Source organism: Colobus angolensis, unplaced genomic scaffold (genome assembly GCF_000951035.1).
Source record: "Colobus angolensis palliatus isolate OR3802 unplaced genomic scaffold, Cang.pa_1.0 Scaffold217, whole genome shotgun sequence".
Taxonomy (NCBI): Eukaryota; Metazoa; Chordata; class Mammalia; order Primates; family Cercopithecidae; genus Colobus; species Colobus angolensis.
In genome coordinates this window covers 6,485,546-6,507,624 of record NW_012115344.1, presented here as the reverse complement: position 1 = coordinate 6,507,624, position 22,079 = coordinate 6,485,546, and the positions used below count along the sequence as shown (strand labels likewise).

The window sequence follows — 22,079 nt, the reverse complement described above, 5'->3', positions numbered from 1 at the left end:
AATAAAGATGTATGGAGAAATTGAAGCTCTCAATCAATACTGCTGAGAAGGTAAAATGGTGCAGCCACTTTGGAAAACAGGCTGGTAGTTTTTCAAAAGGTTAAACATAGAATTAACATATGATCCAGAAATTCCACTCCTAGGCATACAGAGTAATCAAGAGAAATGAGAACATATATCCACTAAAAACTTGAATGTTTACAGAAGCATCATTTATAGCAGCCAAAAAATGGAAATAACCCAAATGCCCATCAACTGACAAATGAATAAGTAAAGTGTGGTATATCCATACAATGGAATGTTATTTGGCGATAAAATGAATGAAATAATGAAACATGCTACAGTATGAATAAACCTTGAAATGTTATGCTAAATAGAAGAAGCCAGCCACAAAGAACCATGTACTATGTGATTTCATTTGTACAAAATGTCCAGAATAGGCAAATCTGTACAGGCAGAAAGGAAACTGATAGTTGCCTAGAGCTGGGGAGGTTGGGGAAAATGTTGATGGTACAGGTTTCCTTTAGGGGGCTATGACAATGTGCTAAAATTGGTTATGGCAATGGTTGCACAACTCTTATGAATATACTAAACATAATCAAATTGTATACTTTATGTATTCCAACCATAGTTGGAATCTATGGTATATAAATTACATCACAATAAAGTTGTTATTTTAAAAATAGGGTACTGGTTATACATTATTATATAGCCATGCAGTAAGTTACTATAAAGCTGTAAAAAGGATGAGGAAACTCAGGCTGAGTGCGGTGACTCATGTCTGTAATCCCAGCACTTTGGGAGGCCGAGGTGGGTGGATCACTTGAGGTCAGAAGTTCGAGACCAGCTGACCAAAATGGAGAAATCCCATCTCTACTAAAAATACAAAAATTAGCCAAGTGTGGTGGCGCATGCCTATAATCCCAGCTACTTAGGAGGCTGAGGCAGGAGAATCGCTTGAAACTGGGAGGTGGAGGTTGTAGTGAGCCAAGATCAAGCCTTTGCACTCCAGCCTGGGCAACAAGAGTGAAACTCCTTCTCAAAAAAAAAAAAAAAAAAAAAAAAACAACAAAGAATGAGGAAGTTCTCCATGTACTATCATAGATGCATTCTCAGAATATATTGTTAAAAAGCAAGTTGCAGAATGGTATATATAATATGCTGTTTTTTACTTTTAAGAAATAAAAATATATATTTGCATTTATTTTTACTGGCATGAGAAAGCACCAAATGCATAAAAATAAACTAATAAAAATGGGATGAGAGTGGGGAATGGGATGCTAGAGGAACAGCTATGGTGAGACTGATTATACATTTACATAATTTTGAATTTTGAACCCTGTAAACATAGCCCTTGTTTATTCAATTTAATTTAATTCAAAGTATAAGTTAAAAGTTAATTAATGCACAATAGAAATTAAAGTAGGGACAATTAATTCTGCTCCAGGTGTTACCCGTTGAATAGCTATCCATCTCATTCAGTTGAGAACTAGTGTACTGGAAATGTAGGGCCAAGAAACCAAACTAATTTTTAAGAAGTTGATATAAATTGTAAATATCTTTCTTCCTCATCAGGAAAATAATTATAAAATTATATCCTAATGGGAGGCGAAGCTACACACACACACACACACACACTCTTGCACACACACACACAACCAGGCTTCTCTTTCTTGGGGAAAAATGAAATCAAAACAAAGCATGGTTTGAACATTATCCTGCATCTTTCATTATGCTGAGATGGCCTTCTATTTAGAGCCATATCTTAAATAGTCATAGTTAACATCTAAGAACGATTGATCAGAAAGAAATACAAAATATAAATTGTTGATAAACTTCATGTTGCATCAGTCAGGTGGAGCAAGGCTGAAAGATGTTTGGTATTTGAAAAGGAATCTCCAAAAAAGAATTACAAGTGTGTAAGTCACCGCAAACCTGAAGTAGGAAACCCTCTTTGAGCTTCCCATGGAGAAGACAGATAAGGAGCAGGAGACTATCTGACTGGTTTTAGTTAAAATAAACACGCACACACCACACTGAACACATGTCCACACTCTGAACAGGGCTTTCGTATGGGTGTGGTTTCTAGCAGATCCAGTAGGCCAAGGTAGCTGAGTGTTGGTGCTGTGCTTACCGGCACAAGTGTGGAGTAAGCCTGCTGTGCCACGAGCATCAGGTCCCTAAGGAGGGTGATAAAGCTGCACAGACAGTTCAACAGAATCTTCCGAGCAGCCTGGTTGAACGCCTGGAGCTCCTCCACAAGCTGGGCATTGAGGGCCTCATACTCCTTTTTGGCCAAGTCTGACTCCTCTCCTGCTGATCGCTGCAGGTAGCTGTTGCAATCCAGCAGTTTGTCATAGCGTTTCTGGATGAGCTTGTGAGGCCCTGGGAATAAGGTCAGCAGGGCTGACAAGGGCGTCAGGATGAGCCTCTGTAAGTGAGATGCCTGCCAAAAGAAAAAAAGAGCCCATTTTGGAGAGAAGATCAGCCCATACCTTGTCCAGTGCTGCTATTGATAGGCTTACCTTTTCCCCCACGAGAAGCACAAAAGGAAACAGGAAAGCCCTAGACAGGTTAAAAGAGGATCTGATCACTTTTGTGTCTAGCTAAACCTATTCAAAGACTTAAAACAGGCACTCTAGGTTGTAACATTGAACCTAAACAGTGAGCAGGAAGAGGAATTCAAAAGTTAAAGCCTACTCACCCAAAATATAACTCCACCTTTTTCTCTACAGTCTTTGGTTTTGTCATTGTCATCTCCTTCAACACTTTTTCATTCCCCTTCTTTCTCATCCCAGAGCCAGCACTTGAGGGTAGGGGGAATCTCTAGCCTTTGACTACCAAAACTGTGTAAAAGATTCACCACATCACTCCCACCTTTTGCTGGCAGCAAAAGGAATATAGTTAATCCCATAGGAGACTGTACCCTATTCTTCCCATATCAGCCCTAAATCCCTGGCTACCCTGGAGGCTTATTTTTGGTAGTGGAATTATATCCCCTATAAAGATAGCAACCCCTTAATAAAGGTATTTTAACCTTGAGACAGAAAAGACCACAGAGTTGTAACTTGTTTCATTTTTAATTAATTAATTAACTTTGAGACAGGGTCTCACTCTGTAGCCCAGAATGGATTGCAGTGGCACTTTCTCAGCTCACTGCAGCCTCTGCTCAAGCCATCCTCCCACCTCAGACTCCCAAATAGCTAGGACCACAGGAATGTGTCACCATGCTTGGCTAATTTTTAAAATTTTTTTGTAGAGATACGGTCTCACTCTATTGCCCAAGATGGTCTTGAACACCTAGGCTCAAGCAATTCTCTCACCTTGGCCTATAAGTTCTGTTTTAAATACATTAAAGGACTAAGCTGATGCTATTTCTGTGTCTTAAATTGTTTACACTTTTTGGCCTGAATCATTGAAAATGAACTTCATAGAACTGCCCATCTTCATGACATAACCTGATCATCCTAGATTTGATTTCTTCTATTTCACTTCTGTTTTACATTTTCTGACTGTCCTACTTTACCCTTTATCATGCATGCTTATATGATATTTTATGATAATTTGGAAGTAGGTTTCTCTTTTGTAACCCAAACGATATCCTAGGGAATCAGTATCTGAGCAGTAGATTGCATTAATTAACTTAAATGGCCCCTGGTAACTTGGTCTGAACTCATGGGAAATCTAGAAGAGAGAGAAACCAATCTCTTATTGGCACCAGCAATAGCCAACACAAATTAAATTTGATGTCCAGCTTATGAGATAATCAATATACACCCACAGACTGTTTAATGAGTCCCTTAGTAAACAAAGAATCTATTTACTGTATTTACTATATCTGGGATAAATTACTATGTTTGTGACTTGACTGGATTCTACAGGTAATCTAATTACAGTATTGCAATATAATTATACATATATAAGATCCAGTGACTCATAGACACAAAATGATTCACCTTTACACAGGAATTGTGGTTAGAACAAATAAGAACTAGATTTTAATATTTTGTCCTAACAAAATGTGTAGATATGTATCACTCATGGTCAGATAAGAATAACTGCTCTGCCTTTAGATAGATTTTGAGTTCTTAATATTAGATTTTTAAAAAGAGTTCTATATATGTTATCTGTAAAAGTTACTTTTATATCGAGCCTTCTCACAATTTTTTTAACTTAGCCTAATTAATCATCTTATGGTTTTAGGCAAGGTATGCAAGACACCTTCTATCTTCTTTCTATCAAAGTCTGCAGCATGCTTGCTGAGAAAGAAGCCACATACCACACTTTCAAGTGCTACTCAATAAATACATATCAACTTAGTGTATTGGAATTAAGCTAAAGAGCAAACTTTAAAGACTTTTCTAGAATGTGTGCCCTCTGTAATTAAATGCAGAAAATGCATAAAGAACTAGCCACACCTTTTCCATTAAACATATACCATAAAAAAACTATCTATCTATCTATCTATCTATCTATCTCATCATCACCATCATCTATCTGTCTGTATCCATCTATCCGTCCGTCCATCCATCCATCCATCCATCCATCCATCCGTCATTGACCTGTTTCTCTATCATATTAGCTCAGATGTAAGCCTGACTTTCCATTCCCCAGTGCCAGAAAAGCAAAATGCTTCTGTGTGGTTTTTCTACTAGACTGGGGGCTGTATGACTTCCTAGGGTTTGGAAGTATGTGAGACTCTTCACTGGTTCTCACAGCATCTTGATGTGGGGGGATGTTACTGAGATTTTGAACCTGGTGGGCCAAAAATGCTAAACATCCTCCAATAAAAGGGCCACTCCATGAAGATTTGTCTTACCAAAAATGCCTATAATGCCAACACAAAAATGCCCCTTTCAAGATGATCTACCTTCTGTATAATTCTTGAAATGCTGCTATGAAATAATAATACCTACAGAAATTAAAATTAATATTACCCAGAGTAACTTACTACTAAAATGTGTTATTGGCTCAAGCATGTTTCTATGATTCCCAAGATACATTTTATAGAACTCTTAGAAAATAAATGTTTTACCATGGAACAAAATAAATAACATATGACTCTCAAATAAAAGTCTTTCTCAATAGGAAGACTTTGCCTTCCAATATATAGTGTGTTAATAAGTGTCATATCCTCAGAGAGTACCTTTGCCCTTTCTGTAAGGACTCAAGGCATTTCCAGAGACTTGTTTAAGAAAAGCATAGCCCGCTTGAGCCCAGGAGTTTGAGACCAGCCTGGGCAACACGGTGAAACTCTACCTCTACAAAAAATGCAAAAAATCTTCTAGATGTGGTAGTGTGCCCCTGTAGTTGCAGCTGCTTGAGAGGCTGAGAAGCAAGGATTGCTTAAGCCCGAGAGGCAGAGGTTGCAGTGAGCTGAGATTGTTCCACTGCACTCCAGTCTGGGCAATAGAGTCAGATCTTGTCCCAGAAAAAAAGAAAAAGAAAAGCATAGCTTTGTAACTTAATAAATTATTAACATTTCACATGCAGGCATAAACTAAATATTGATTTTAAAAACAGCATTGCCACTGGTTACCCCTAGAAACACAATCTGTGGTCCTCTTAAATTTCCATCATAGTAAAATCCTCACTAATCCACTTAAAAAATATTAAATGATTTTAAAAATCCCCTGTTTAAATCTACTAATTTTGACATTAGTATTTGCTTGAGTGCATGTTTTATTTCTGACTCCAGAATAAACGAAAAGCAGCTTTCCTTTCAACCTCACTATTTAATTTGCATTTATCTGTGAATATAAATAACTTACAAAGTCATGACACGAATTTAAGGCATTACTTAGGGTCTCAGAATAGCCCATCTCATCGTCTTTGTTGTATGAAATCTCCTGAAGGTCCATTACACTCTGCAGAGCCAGGGGCATGGCATCCTGAAACCCAAAAACAAAGTCACAAAAATGGCAAGTTTTGAGGTCAGTATGATTAACGTATCCCAAATGTGGACTTCATCAGCATAACCCTTAATTATCACTGAGAAGTTATTAAAAAAAGGAACAACAAACATTTTATAAATGCTCTGTGCAATCATGTTGCTTGGAAGAATATATTTCCTTACATTTTCCTTATGCCACTTTCTCATAGTACTCTGTATATGGATCTCTTTGATTAAACAGTCCATCTTAAATTCCCTCAGTAGCTATTCTTTAGCTTGCAATTCTTACAAATTCCTTATTTTAAAAATCACTCCCCTTTGATTTAAATTCATCACTTTTCCTTAGAAAATTTAATGCTGTCTTTAAGAGAAGATGCTCACATTTTTTGTTGAATCAATTAGTGGAAATAGAAGACTTTCCTGTAGATGTTCCCAAGAGCCATTTACTCCTTGAAGGATACATAAATGACAGGGTTCTCACTGCTCTCTGGCTGTTATAACTGTTTTTGGTTTTCTTTTCACAGAAGGCAGCACTTCAGGAAGCAAATAGCAAACCTGATTGTAAGGCAGGCTTTGTATCAGATAATAAATAAGAACAGAACAGTACATGCTCTTATATAACATGGAAACTTGTCTCCAAATCATTCTGATATTTTATCGAAGAGTGCAAACAACTGCTTCAGAAACAGATATCCAAGATATACAAGAGAAAAACTTCTGGAATACAGAAGGGGATCGTTTAGTAACTGATTGACATGTAACATGTAACATATAACTTTCTATGTCTCATGGTCATAGCCATTGTCAAGGTGGCATGAAGGACACTGTTTCCTCTTTATGAGATCCATTAGAAGAAACCTGACTGGTTTTTCTACTGAGCATAATCATACTGTACTCCAATTAGCTGGTTGAAATCAGTGATTCTCAAAGGGTCAGGACAACTTCTTATGGGACTGGAAATTTCTGGGAGTATTTCTGTTTTCTAACATAATCTCATGGGAGCATTTGCATATTATAGTTAATAGGATTTTGTAGTTCAATTTATTTTCCTTTATATTGATGTTTGTACTTATTTTAGGTACTACAAAGACATGTGTTGGTACAAACGAACAACTTTTCTGTCTCTTGCAATTTTGTGTTAATGAACTCATCTCTCTTATAAAGAAAGCATGCTGATGGTCCATAAGGCAATCATCTGAGCAAAAAGTCCCACAATATGACTATTTGGACTGGGGAGGGAGTGGAGCAAATAAGAGGTCAAACAGCAAAACACCTCTGTATATTGGTTTCCTTTACCAGCAGTTTGCATCCTTCCAATTTTGATCCAGTGTCATAATATAAACGAAGGAACAGTCACATTTACTCTTCAAAATAACCATGGAAATCAATGCTTTGTATCATACGTTCCTGTAGAACACTGAAAACAGTTGTGTCTCACCTACCTGTATGTGTTGAAGACAGAGTGAAATGTTCTTCACACAAAGCCTCACAGTCTTTTCTAAAGCTCTAAACAGCTTTTCTTCTCTATTAAAGGTATTGTCTTTAACCTAAAATATATATGAAATTATTTTCATAACTCAAATGAAACATATTTTTTAAAATATCACAGACCATATTGGTCCAGCACATTACAAAAGAAAATTCTTTGATGATATGAAAACATTTGATGATATGCTGTCTGTCTTAACACATACTGCCTCTGTTGGTACATAGCACAACTGATGCTCAGTTAGTGTTGCAAAGCCAAGTCCTGTAGTTCAAATTGCTGTTGTTAATTTCCACATAGCTTCACCCATGCCATGGTAGATGTGGGATTGTAAAACTTTCTCTGTAGTTTTTAATGGCATATATTATGTATGGACTCAAACCATATCACATTTTTGGGTTTATAAAATAGCCACATTTGATCTATTGACTAGAACTTATTGTTTTGTTCATGTGATTCATTCCAATTTATTTCACAGTGCTTATTTAGAAAATATTCTCAGATTCATGGTTAAATAAATGTGGCCTGTAATCCCAGCATTTTGGGAGGCCAAGGGGCACGGATTACAAGGTCAGGAGTTCAAGTCTGGCCTAGCCAATAAGGTGAAACCCCGTATCTACTAAAAATACAAAAAGTAGCTGGGCGTGTTGGTGAGCACCTGTAGTCCCAGCTACTCGGGAGGCTGAGGCAGAAGAATCTCTTGAACCCAGAAGGCAGAGGTTGCAGTAAGCCAAGATCATGCCACTGCACTCCAACCTGGGTGACAGAGGGAGACTCTGTCTCAGAAAAAAAAAAGAAGGAAAGAAATGTGGAAATTCTTTATCAACTCAAATTTGAAGGATAATAAATAATCTTAGCAAAAAGAGTCCTTCTGTTAAGATAACTCAGCAGAGTTAAGAGTGTGTCACATGTACTCAGTTATTTTTTGTCATCTTTCATGTACATCCACTAGAATTCAGAAAGATACGCTTTTTATGCTGTGGCAATTTCTAGGAGCACACATTTATTACTGCTATTAATAGCAAGCAGTATTTCTTGGCAATTAAAATGGCTACAAAACAAGATCTGAACCAGCCTCATCCTGGCAAAATCTGTGTGAACATGCAAATGCTTTATGGAATAGGATATGTATTATTAAGTTTGGCACTGGGTCGTAACCATAGCAGTTCTTGGTTCATATGTTTTTAAATTTAAGATGGTTGATATTAGAACTAAATGGATCAAAAATGGTGACATTTTATTTTATTTTTAAATTTCTTAATATTGTTTATTTAGAAAGCTTTTGATTAAATAGGCAGCAGAGTTCTCTGTAATCCCCACAAAATCCAACATCCTCTGCCTTAGGGTTGCTATGCTCCAACTCAGTCTAGTGTGTATAACAATACGCTAGGGCAGATTTTTTAAAATGCAGTTTCCAAGGAGTCATCACCAGATATTTTATTTTATACATCATCTGGCTAGGACCCAGATGATTCCAAAGTAGAAGGTTCAAGAATCACACTGAGAGAAATATTGCCCAATTCTACTTTCCTATAAGCAAGCCTTTTTCCATGTTGTTTTCTTTTGCTGGAATATGCTGCTGTTCATTTCCTGCCTTGCAAAATCCTTTTTATTTCTAAGGACTAGTTCAAATGTCACCCATTCTGTAAATCCTCCCTTTTCTCCTATTCTTCGCACTGTAGAAAATTAATTGCTCTCTCCTGTTTGCTCTCATAACCCTGGTTAATGGTTTAAGTGATTCTCTCCACTGATGGATTTTGGTTGTTTCGGATTAACTATTGTTGTTTTAATGAAAATAATAGCGAACATTTGTTAAACACTGACCATGTTCCAGACACTGCTGAAACCTTTCTTCCATTTTCTCATTGTAATCCTTACACATATACAATGGAATTATGACTAATCCCATTTTAGAGATAAAGAAACAGAAGCTTCAGAAGGTGTGTCAGAGATTGTTAACATTCCTCCTGCTGTCCCTTTACTGATAGAATGCACACCTCTAGTCAAGTTGGACACTTGGCTGCCCTGCTAGAGACTACATTTCCCAGACTCCCTTGCAACCGTCTCTGCCCTGGTAACCAGGTTTGTGCAAATAGGATGTGGATGAAGCCTTGTTTTTCATGTCTGAATCTTGGCCTTATAACATTTCTTTGGGACTCAAAAGAAGACATGGCAGGAATCCAGCTTCAACCAGGCAGATGAAGACAATATGTTTAGAAAAATCACTGAGGGAACTGGGTTCCTGAAGGATCTTATGAAGCAGAGCTCATCTGGATTCACGTCTCAGGACTCTTAAAAGAGAGACAGCAGCCAGGAGCAGTGGCACATGCTTGTAGTCTGAGCTACTCGAGAGGCTGAGGAGAGAGGATCCCTAGAGCCCAGGAGTTTGAGGCTGCAGTGAGCTATGATAATGGCACTGCACTCTTGTGCAGCTTGGGCAAGAACAAGACCCTGTCTCTAAAAAAATAAAACAGAGAGAGAAAGTGAGAAATAAACAACTACCTGATTTAGCCTACTATGCCTTTGGAATCTCTTTGTGAACAGATATGTGGTCTTTACCCTGGTTAATATGGAGAGTTAAAGAAACTTACCCATGGTGTAGTAGGATCAAGATTCAACCTCAAGCAGTCTGAATTCAAAACCCACATCTGTTCATCTTTGTATTCCCAATCTCTAACATGGTGCTGGGTGCAAGGGAGTTCAATATATGTACGATGAATTGAATAGAATCTTCCTCTTGGGTAATAGCTTTATACCCTAATTCTACCAATATTTCACCTGAGCTGCTGACAAGTGCAAAATTGATTGATTTGAGATTTATCTCTTTTCCCGTCGAGCCTATGCAGCTGATTTTCTGATTAACAGTAAAATGCTTCATTGCTGACAGGACATCCCCTCAAAAGATTAAGGGGAAAAATCTAATTAATATCCCTTCAGGCTACTTTAACTGCAATTCACTTTTAGTTCACAATTGAGAAATATAAGAAGCTGATGATAAATATGTTAAAGAATGTAACAGCTTATTCAAAAGCCTGCCCAGAATTAGAGGCTGCCTATTATTTCTTAATAGAATTGTCTTGAGTCAGAAGCAAAATCCCAAAGACTAGGGGAGAATTGTTTGCACCACATTTACACATGCCTATCTCTATTATGGCTACAATCTCTTCTTAAATAAATTTCCAATTTGATTTTAATATAGTTGTCTTTAGTTGAAATGTCTTCATTGTCATTTCTCTGATATGTGAGCATATCCCATAAATGTCCCAAACTTCTTACATTATAGTTCCACATTGAGAAGAAGAACCTCTTACATGCAACGGACCCAGTTAGCCCCTAGAAGGATATAAAGAAGTAAATACAAAAATAATTCAAGCCTTGTGTTCTAAGAATGTACGTGTTGGTAAATTCAGTATAGTCACAAGAGGAAACAAGAACACGACTTGGAAGAAAGAAGTTTATTATACTCACAGGTCCCAGAGAGAGGAGTCACCACATGCCACACAGGGTCAGAGGCAAAGCACTAGGTTTTGGTACAGTAGCAGAAGATAGGAGTAAAGAGAAAGTCTAGACCAGAACCTCTGTTGGGATTTCCTTGGGAAAGGTGAGGCAGGAGCAGAGTAAAGAGTTTAGGACTGGCTATTTTAAATAACTCCATAGGGGTAGTCTGTAGTTGCTGGTACTGGGCCCTGAAATGATTTAGGGCAAGGGAGATATTGGCTTGGTGTGTAAGAATTAGATAAGGGTGTGGTTAGAGCTATAGACTCAAGATTGATTGGTTTGCATATGGAAATTGTGTTCCAGTTATTTGCTATCCCTAAGAATTGGCTAGCCGTAGGAGGGCAGTCTGCTCAGCCAGAAAGGTATTTTAAAATGTCAAAACATTATAAAATACAGGAAGTAAAAAATATTATTAATACACCATGTATGAAGGACTTCATATCACATAAGAAGAAAAGTCTGCACATTCAAAGGCAAATAACCACACCAGGTGATGATATAAAATAATAATGATGATATTTATGATAATAATGACAGCCAAAGTATATTGAGTGTTTACACACTGTGTTAGGTGCTTTCTTTATATATGCATCATCTCATTTAATCCTCACAACCATCCCATTTGTTAAGTATTAGGAGAATCCGAATTTACAGATGATTACATTGAATTTGTTATGTGCCCCAGACAAATATTTACTAAGTGGCAGAGGTAGGGTTCAAACCCAGGTTAGGATAACTTCAAAGATGTTGTTCTTAATTTCTTCCCTGTGCTGACTCCTGCAAATATGAATAGTGTCAAGATTGAAATACAGAGTCAATATATTAGCCCTTTGCAGAGGTTGAAGGGGCTGCTTCTCTCTAAGTGGTCAGAAAGCTGCAAAGACTTAATGGAAAGAGAAAAGACCACAGCAGCTCCCAAAGCTGTCTGAAACCAACATGAACCACCATAGGGTTGCCTCTTGTTCAAACTAAAAATCTTAGTGATATTAATATGTGAGTGATAAAAATAGGCAAAAGAGAAGGAAAAAATAAGGACTATATAGTATACTAGGAACTATCTTCCCTAATTTTGGTTAGAAGCTCACTGTATTACTATCTCAGGACCATGACCTTTGCATCTTGTGATTCTCAAAGTGTGTTTTTTTGCAAGTGTGTTCCATTGATAATTTACTTTAAAATCATTGGCTTCAAAATACCTAGAGTGTTCGCAAAAATACAGACTTCTAGATTGCACCCTTGCGGCAGGTGGAACCCTAGAATCTGTCTTTCAGCAAGCTTTTTAGGTAATTCTTAACACACCTTAAAGAGTCTTTGCTAATCCATCTATTATTTATTAGGGATTGGGTGAAAGTGGCTCAAGCTAGGCTAAACAGCTGACACAGGACTGTTATTCACTAATATAATGTGCATCTGGAGAGTGAGAGAAGAGGAAGGGGATAAGGAGTAGAAAAAAAAATCGCACTAAGTTATGCCTCTAAACACTTTGTTTATATAGATGAAATAAAGATAAAATGAATATCAAGGGAATCCTGAAGAAAAGTACAACTTTTAAGAGCAGAAGTAAAACAGGATGGAAGAAGGGCATTGCCTTGACGGAGAATATGTGCTAGCTGATGATGATCATCAGGACTCCTGGGGCAATCTTATGTCCCATGTCCTATGTCCATTTCTCTCTTTTGTCTGTTTCTTGAGTAGAAGCACCACAGCTAAGACAGTGTCAATCCTATTCCCACTCCCACCCCTATTTTCCAGAGAAAGAGAGAGAGAAGAGAACAGCATTGGGCAATTACCTTGATTCTCAGTATTCTAGAAATAGTCCTCACAAAACAAAACCTCACAAAAATATCAGCATTCATGTTCCCTGGGAAAAGTTAGGTGGTCCAAGAAGAAAAATTACCTGTGATTCTCCTCTGGTCAGCATCTTCAAATGATTTGTCACTCTTTTTGATTTCTTGCTAATTGAATGAATATTTAGTTTAGACAATTTGTCTTTAAGTGATTCATCCTCGTCATTCTTCTTGTATTTTAGAACTGGAAAGGAAGAATGTAATAACATAGCTGAACACATGCAGCATAGACAGTGTGCACTTTACCCAAAGTTTTCAAGATGAGTATTTATATTCAAGATAAAGATGTATATGATTTTTGAGCCTCTGCTGCAGAGGCCATATGCTCCAGCCCCACTGCCCAGCCATGTCCCAGTCAGACACTCACCCCAATGACCTCCAGAAACAAGGACAAAAGCCCCTCAAGGTTCAAGTTTTATTTATTAATATTAAAGTAATCCCTGATACTAGAAAAAGTTCTCCCTCTCGTCTCAGATAATACATTTATTATCTGAGGCCTCTGGAATGGGGAATCAAGATCTAACTAAAGAAAAGACTGGCGCGGCGGCTCACGCCTGTAATCTCAGCACTTTCAGAGGCCGAGGTGGGAGAATCACGAGGTCAGGAGTTTGGGACCAGCTGGGCCAATGTGGTGAAACCTTGTCTCTACTAAAAATACAAAAATTAGCCTGGCATGGTGGTGCGCGCCTGTAGTCCCAGGTACTTGGGAGGCTGAGGTAGGACAATCTCTTGAACCCAGGAGGCGGAGGTTGCAGTGAGCTGAGATCATGGCACTGCACTCCAGCATGGATGACAGAGCAAGACTCTGTAAAAAAAAAAAAAAAAAAAAGAAAAGAAAAGGAAAGGAAAAGAAAGAAAAAAAAAGAAAAGAAAAGAAAAAAAAGAAAAGAAAAGAAAAAAAGAAAAGAAAAGACAATTGTACCCAATGTAAGGAGACCTCAGATCCTAGAGCGGCTCTTCACTGGCTGAGAGATTTGGGGCAAGATGAATAACCTCTCTGAGCTTCACGTATTTATCTTTGCAATCATTTTCACCTTTCACATTGTTGAAAACATTAAATGTCTCTAACATTCAGTGTTGGTAAAGGTGTAGGGAGATGGACAGTCTTACAGACTGCTGATGAGGATTAAACCGACATATTTTTGTAGAAAACAATTTGGCAGAAACTAACAAAAAGGACAATATTCATAGTCTATTACCAGGAAGTTCATGCAGAGAAATCTGCTTTCCATAATCAAGTATACAAAGTTTTATTTGCTAGAGTATTTTTTCTAACAGCAAGGTATTAGGAACATCTAAATATTTATGCCTACAGAAATAGTTTAATAAATAATGATATACACATAAACAAAATGCTATGGAAACATTAAAAAGAAGGCAATATTAATTGAAAGAATGTTCATGATATATGATTAAGTTTTTAAAAAAGCGAACTGTAGTACCATTTATGTTGCAAGAAGTATGGAAAGAAGGCAAAGGGAGAGAGGGAGGGAAAGAGAGAAGAAAAGGGAAAAGAAGACACAGTAGGTCTGAAGAAAACAATAAAATGTTAGATATGCAAACTGGAATCATTGTGGGAAGGGAAGAATTTTACTCTTCACAACTTTGAAATAGTTTAAGCAAACAGAAAAATATAAAGAATAATATAACAGCTATTATTTAAATCCTTGTCAAGTCTTAACATTTTCCTTTGTTTCCAGTCTTTTTATTTTTGAAATAACTCACCTAACAGTTGGGGCATCCCTGATCTCCATGTATGATCCCTAAAGGGAATTGTTATCCTAAATAACTGGGCTTATTGTATCTGTATCTATTTGTGTGCCTTCACTGTGGATGTTTGGAATCATACAATACATTTTGGATGTTTTAAAACTTTATAAAATAGTATCATACTGCACATATTATTCCACCACTTACAAATTTACTTTAAGAAAACCCCCACGGATTGTGTTTTTGAGATTAACCCACTCATACATATACTTTTTTATTTAGTTAATTTTTATCTTCTTGTGGTATTGTAGTGTATAATATGCCATTTATCTATCCACTATCTGGATTAACGTGTCTTTTTTATTTGCATTTATGAACAATGCTAGCTACCAGTACATCTCTCTTTGAGCACATGGGCAAGAGTCTCTCTTGGGCAAATACCTAGAAATTCATTTTCTGAGTCTCTGGTGTGTGCATCTTCAACTTTACTAGGTATTTTCAAGTTGTTCTCTAAACTAGTGATTCCAAGTACATTCTCACCTGTACACCGAGATTAAACATGTAATGTATTCATTACTTTTTCCCGCCAGTCCCTTGGACTGGAAATGGTATGTCAGTGTGATTTCAATGATTTCATTTCCCTGAGTATAAATGAAGCTTAGAATTTTAAAACTGTGAATTGCTTCTTTTTCTGATGAACCTTTTTGTATTAAAATGTTTTTGTATTGATTTCATGTCAACGATTATACAGTCTGGACGGTGATCCTTTGTGTACTATCTCTTCGTTTTGTTCATGGAGTTTTCTTCCTCCATAGCATTTACTTTTTACTCTGCACCTTTCTTTTTAATTTACTAATACAAATATACGACTTTTGAAATACATATCAGAAAATAAAACAAAAATAAATAAAGTGATTGGACCATTTAGCTCTAAAGTACTGCTGTGGCTTTAATGTCAAACTGAGATTTAATATTAGGAGTACAATGCCAACTAAGAACTTATATGATCACAAATCACACTGAGGGAGGACCCACAGCCTAGCTCAATGCATTACTACCTCTGGGATGTATAGGAACCATGTAATTATCCCTGAGATTACAGGAACCATTATCTGGGATGTATAGGAACCATGTAATTATCCCTCCTGTTTTGAAATTTTACATTAAACACTAATTTTATATTTTAGTTTACAAATATTTAACAATAATTTGTTAATTCTAGAAAGAAGTATACTTGCTTACATCAGTAGAGAAATTATTACCCCCAAAGCTCCATTCTCTGTGTGCTAGAACCAGATTAATCCAACATACTAGATGGCCCCCTTCACCTGGATCTACCCCTTTCCTGGCTGCTTTCAGGATTCACTTCCCACTGCTACTGCAACGTGGTCATCTCTCCTTCTTACCACACCTATCTCCAGTGACAGGAGGACTATATGCAATGGGTACCTGCGTCCCACAATATGTCACCAGGATTGCAGTGGTCCAATGAAGTTGAGTATATGGCTGCTTGATTTGTTTTTTAATTTCATTTTTTGTGCCTCTTAGTCTTCTCCTTAACCCAGTTGGCAAGGCAAAATCACACTCTTCTCCCCAGCTTCTAATTCTAGATTTCAAATGATCAGTTCACTGCAGCTACTATAACTACTTAAACATTCTGATTCTCAGAAACATAAAGTGAACACTCCAATAATGGAAAACAACCAATTCATCATGTCTCTTCCTACCTAAATCTTTCCTTCTTTTAAGTTCATTGATGTTAACATTAATGTCCTTCACAGCAGCAAAAGCATCATCCAATGCTCTGTAATCTGGGTGAGAGGGAGGGGTGGAATTCCGAAGTTCGCACAGTAATAGGGGGTATTTCATCACACGCTGAATTGGTTTGATCATCAAAGAGCCCATGTCCAATAAGTTTGGTTTGCCTCTACAATAGAGATAAACGATATCATTTCACAAACATATGTTTTATTAACTCATTTTCATTTTTATGTGTTTTTATGATTACTTCTAAAACTTTTTCTCTTTTTTTCCATTTGTATATCTAAAATTTCTAAATAAAAGTAAGAACAAAAGATGACAGAAAGAAGCAAGTCTGAAAGACCCTACTATGACACAGAAACCTAAAAGAAACAAATATATCTTTCCACCAAATGGTCTGAAAGCATGATTTTCATCCTTATGCCATGTACAGTTTACAAGGTTTTTTATAATGGCTTTATAATATAATGGGAAACAATTTCAGAATGTATTTTACCATGACAACACAGAAAAATGCATTTTCCTGATGGCATTTTTGTGATTATTATTGAGGAGAATAACCACTTAAAAATCTAAACAGAGACTTGCAAGGTATAGTCAAAAGGAAGTCTTGGCCTCTCTCTTCCACCAAATTGAGAAGTTGCATTTACAATGTTTTGGAGGTTCTAGCACAGTCCCCAAAAGGGACTTCTGATGAACGTGATAATTCTCTAGTTATTATTATTACTATCCCTGTCGCTAATCATTGTTATCACACAATGACATTCCATGTGGAATTCTTAGTCAACAGATCTTCAAATGACTATACAAAAGTGAGACTCATGCCTGACTTTTCCTTTAGCAACTTCTAAGACGAGGTTGGAGCCATTCCAACCCGTTAGGCAGTTCACAGGAGGGGAAGAAGCTACAAGCATGGTCATGCCATTGTCTGACCCACTCTCATTGATCATTCAGACAGAAGGCAGTGATTTCTGAAAGCTTCTTTATGCAGAGACAAGTAAAGATACACCATAGATAGGAAATACAGACACTGTTTTCAAATCCCAATAGGTGAATGCTTTATACTTCAATAATTTTTTAAAGTATTACTATGGATAAATGACTGACCATATTATTAGAACAGTAAAACAGCTGTAAAAATGTTGAACAAAATTAGAAAAGTCACATCATTAGAAAGGGTCTGGGGCCAGGCACAGTGGCTCGGGCCTGTAATCCCAGCACTTTGGGAGGCCAAGGAAGGCAGATTACTTGAGCCCAGGAGTTCAAGACCAGCCTGGGCAACATGGCAAAACCCCATCTCTAGAAAAAAATACAAAAGTCAGCCAGGCATAGTGGCATGCACCTGTAGTCTCACATACGTGGGAGGCTGAGGTAGGCAGATTGTTTAAGCTGAGGAAGTCGAGGTTGCAGTGAGCCACTGCACTCTAGCCTGGGCAATAGAGTGATAGCCTGTCGAGAAAAAAAAAAAAAAGTCGGAAGGCATCTTAGAGACCATCTAATTAATTTCATTAGATAAATGAGAAACAAAATAATGTATTATCACATGTACATGCACACATGTACAGAAATACACATGCACATACATTCACAAACATAACCTAGTCACTATCACATCTCTCCATTTGATTTTATCATATCACCGATCACTATCTGGAATCATCTTGTTTCCCTGTTTGCCAGTTTATGATCAGTTTCCCTGTCACCACTATACCTCCCGCATGGCATACAGTATTCTCTCAATGCATATTTGTAGACTGAGAAATGATAGAGTTCTTAGATTTTCTGTAATGTGCTTTTATTTTATACTGAACATTTTTTCCAAAAACGTGAATAAATGAGGAATTTTGTTCACATACAGAGAAAATGATGATAGCATAAGAGAGACAAAGACTAAAGCAAACCCAAAGGCAACATTTTTTTAAAAAGAAAACCAGAATAAATATTAAAGATCTGCAAGGGAGTAAAGAGTCGCTTTAATAGGCTGTATCTTCTACTTCATACTTATTTGCACCAAATCTATTAAGGAAGAAAAAAAGGAAGGTAAGGAGAGAAGGCAACAGAAAGGGAAGGAGGCAGAACGAGGAAAAAAGAGAGACTCAGAAAGAGGGAGGGAAGGAGGGATTGATTATTGGTTTCCAAGAGGACTGAGTGAAGTAGATTTTTAAAATAAATCTGTTATAAATATTGAAAACTGTTTTCAGTATTTATACAGAAAAAATAACTAAAAAAAAAAAAACCCGAAAGGTATTTTCTAACTGATGGTATATCAGTAGCAAAACCTTTAAATATAAAGCACATTTTCTTATATATCATAAGCAGAGATTCTTCAATAATACAACAGTTTAGTCACTTAAGTAGAAATAATTCCCTTAAATAAGAAACAAGTCAGGGATATGAAAGGTATTAACCTTGATTAGAGGAAATCATATTATCTATATGAATATAATCAGAATTTCTTCTGAGTTTTTTAAATGTTAGCTTATTTAATTTTTTAAAATCACTAAAAGACTTTATATCAAAATATAAATATAATCAAACATTTAAATCAATATAAATTCAACTTTAATAAAATAGTTTATTAGTGTGGTCTTTTGTTATATATGTGCTTTTATTTTAATTATAAAAAACAAAAACCCAGATGTGCAGCCATCTTGCAGGCATTCCCCTCCCACCATCCTAGAAATTATCTTTCTTTCTTTCTTTTGTTGGTTCTTCCTCATTTTGGTGGAGTACATCCTTCAGTAGTTTCTTCTATGCCTCACAGAATGCATGGGAAGTAAAATGTTAAGAACTTTAACTTTAAATTTTAAGAACTGCCCTCATTTCTTTCTTATCCAGATCTATCAAAAAACCAGCTTAGGCTCTATAGTTTTGTCTAGATTGTATCATTACTTTTTTCATCACTCTTTGGGATCAAAGTTCCATGTCTCCCTTTTATATTTCAAATGACAATAATATTAATTATAAATGATTGTTGTTCCTCCTAAAAAGTCATAAATACAAATTCTAAAAAAGGCATTCTCAAAAATGAGAAATCTCCCGGACACTTTTGCGTCTGGAGATATACTTGACACAGTTGCCCAAGTGATGAGCAATGATATTCAGATATCTGCATCGCACAGAGAAGCAATACGGTAGAAAAGATAGAGGTAGTGTTATAAGATAATAATACTCCATGCTTTCAATGCCACAAAATTCACCCCATCTAATCTCCCACAGTAAGATTAAGTTCTGATAACCATGTGAGGCAGATGAGTCCTATGTGTGATATAATCCATCTCAGCCAGGAAGTCAATTATCCCATGACTACCCACGGTAAGTAAACAAATATGTAACAATTGCCCATACACATTGGGCCAAAAACTAAACTACTTATTAATTGGTAATTCTATTTCATCTTCCTCTGTCTTATCATGAATATTTTGGCAAGTATTTAGTGCCAAAGTAGCTACACTAATCTCATTACAAATTATTTTTGGGTCTTTACAAAGTCAAGTAAACACAGCTGGCTTTGTTTTAGCAGCATCCAGTTTTGCTGCAGAGTTTCACATCAAATACAAGAAAAAAATACAATGAAAATTAAAATGACATTTAAATAGTATAAACACTATGCTGGAAACCAAAAAAATTTAGATATTAAATGTGCAACACATCTATATTTCTTAATGGGAAGGAGAAAATAATTAAAAAAAGAATAATTATGTAATTATTAACTATATTACTTTGAATTTCCTTTATTTCATGATCACAAGCATCCTAAATTTAATATTTATTTTACAGTAGCCACAAGCATCTATGCTGTTACTGAGTTTTTTTCAATTTATTCTCCTTCTAAAACACCTAAGTCAATTTTAAAGGAAACTATATATCGTTACACAAATAAACAAACAGCTTTTGTCATAAATAAAAGATAATAGTGAAAATAAATACATAATAATTATAATTAAATTAGAAGACATAAAGGAGATAAATGAATAGTAATTGATGTAACAGACCAGAGAGAACCAGTGAAATGGTAAGGCAATGTTTAATCATTTTGCAAATGTTAATCAATTAGAGGCACTGGTTACCCACGGAAATAGGGAATGAGGGGTCAGGTACCAAAATAAGGAGGGTCCATTGAAAATCTGCTTAAGAAAGTGTCTAATTCTTACAAGTGTTGGAGATAATGTTTTGAAACTTTCCAAAGAGAAGAACAAATACATGAAAGAATAGAAAATAGAAAAAAAAAAAGGGGAAATTAGAGGACTGGTCTAGGAAGCTCATCATCTACTAATAAGAATCACAGGAAGGTAAAACAAAGCAAATATGAGGATCAAATAGTGAGTGAAATAATTCAAGAAAAAGACAGGAGTTTGCAGGTTAAAAGAACTCACTAAGTGTCCAGCACAATGGAAGAAATGGAGTCACACCTTGGAATTCATGAACTTCAGAGTACTAAGGACAAAGAGAAGACTCTATAATCCTTCAGAGAAAGAAATAAGCACATAGGCATAAATGCATGGTTAGGAATCAGAATGTTCCAGATTTCTAATAGCAACTCTGAAAACTAGAAAATGATAAAGAATTACCTCTAAATTCTGAAGGGAATGATTTCCAATTTAGAATTCAATACCAAATAAAACTACAAACCAAGTGTGAGAGTAAAAGAAAAGTATTTCAGATACAAAGTTCTCAACATTTTACTTCCCATGCATTCTGTGAGAAATAGAAGACACTATTGAAGGATGTACTCCACCAAAATGAGGAAGAACCAACACAGGAAAGAGGCAAACTGAATCTCCAGGATGATGACAGGGGAATTCCTACAAGATGGCTTCACCCAGTGTCACCAGTCCAAGTTCTACTGGACTGAAGACTCTGGAAGGGGCCCTTTTGGGGAGATGAAATTGATAGCATACATAATGCATCTGGTTGTCTTGAAAGATGACTTAGTTAACTGGCTGTGAGTTTAAATGAAGAACAAGAAGAAGCAGAGAAAGTAGACGAAGTGGAGGGGGAGGAGGGCATAATGAAAACGATAATCAGCAATTGTTAACTCATAGAAAAATAAGTAATCCCTTCGAGGTTTAGCTCTGAAAAGAAATTTACTTAGATATAATAATTCAGACATTGATTATTGCTCTAACAAAATTACAGTGTAACCACTTAGGGGGAATGGAGAAATGGAAAAAGCATTTGTGTGTGTACTTGTTGTGTAGAGGAGATAGGGATAGGAAAGAGAAATAAACTCTTGTCTTCCACAGGAGTAAGTTAATAGATAATATCTAAAAAGAAAACAACCAAGCATGTTTTTAGAGTAATAAAGATAAACACCAAAAGAGTCAGCTGAAGATGTGAAAATAATGTATTCTAATGAGAATTTAGGGGCTGGTAGGAGAAGAGGGAATTACTATTTTTCTTGACAAATCTTGCAGAATGATTTGGCTATTGAAACATGGCTATATATCATTTTTTCGTAAAAAGTTTTTTATCAAAAGGGAATATGCAAGAATACTCAAAACATTGTAAAAGAAAACTACTGAGCTGAGACTAATGATACTGAATATTAAAATATATTATAAAACTACAAAAATAAAAGCAGTTTGGTATTGATACGTATATGGACAAATGAGTAGCACAAAATAGAAAACCAAGAAATAGATACAAATATGTATAGAAATTGAGTACATGGTAAATTTGACAATCCTATTCAGTGGGAAAAAATGAATTATTCAATATCAGATGTTATGAGAATTAGCTAGCCATAAATAAAATAAGAAAAATGGATTTTGGCCTCATTCTTTACACTAAAATAATTTCAAGATAGATGAAATATTTAATCCAAAAATTAAACCATATAGGAATTTGAAGAAATCATAGGACCATCCTTTATAAACTAACG

At 36.1% G+C, this 22,079-nt stretch overlaps 1 protein-coding gene across 1 annotated transcript in view; it reads right to left on the bottom strand.

Moving 5' to 3' along the window:
• Nucleotides 1-22,079, bottom strand: part of ARHGEF38 (Rho guanine nucleotide exchange factor (GEF) 38) — a 127,007-nt gene that overhangs the window by 16,574 nt on the left and 88,354 nt on the right. Inside the window, exons 6-10 of the mRNA XM_011943260.1 lie at nucleotides 16,162-16,361; nucleotides 12,775-12,908; nucleotides 7,336-7,440; nucleotides 5,772-5,891; nucleotides 2,135-2,446 (exon numbers count right to left, since the gene is read on the bottom strand). Of these exons, the coding sequence (XP_011798650.1) occupies nucleotides 2,135-2,446; nucleotides 5,772-5,891; nucleotides 7,336-7,440; nucleotides 12,775-12,908; nucleotides 16,162-16,361 (871 nt within the window). The remainder of the gene's footprint in view (nucleotides 1-2,134; nucleotides 2,447-5,771; nucleotides 5,892-7,335; nucleotides 7,441-12,774; nucleotides 12,909-16,161; nucleotides 16,362-22,079) is intronic.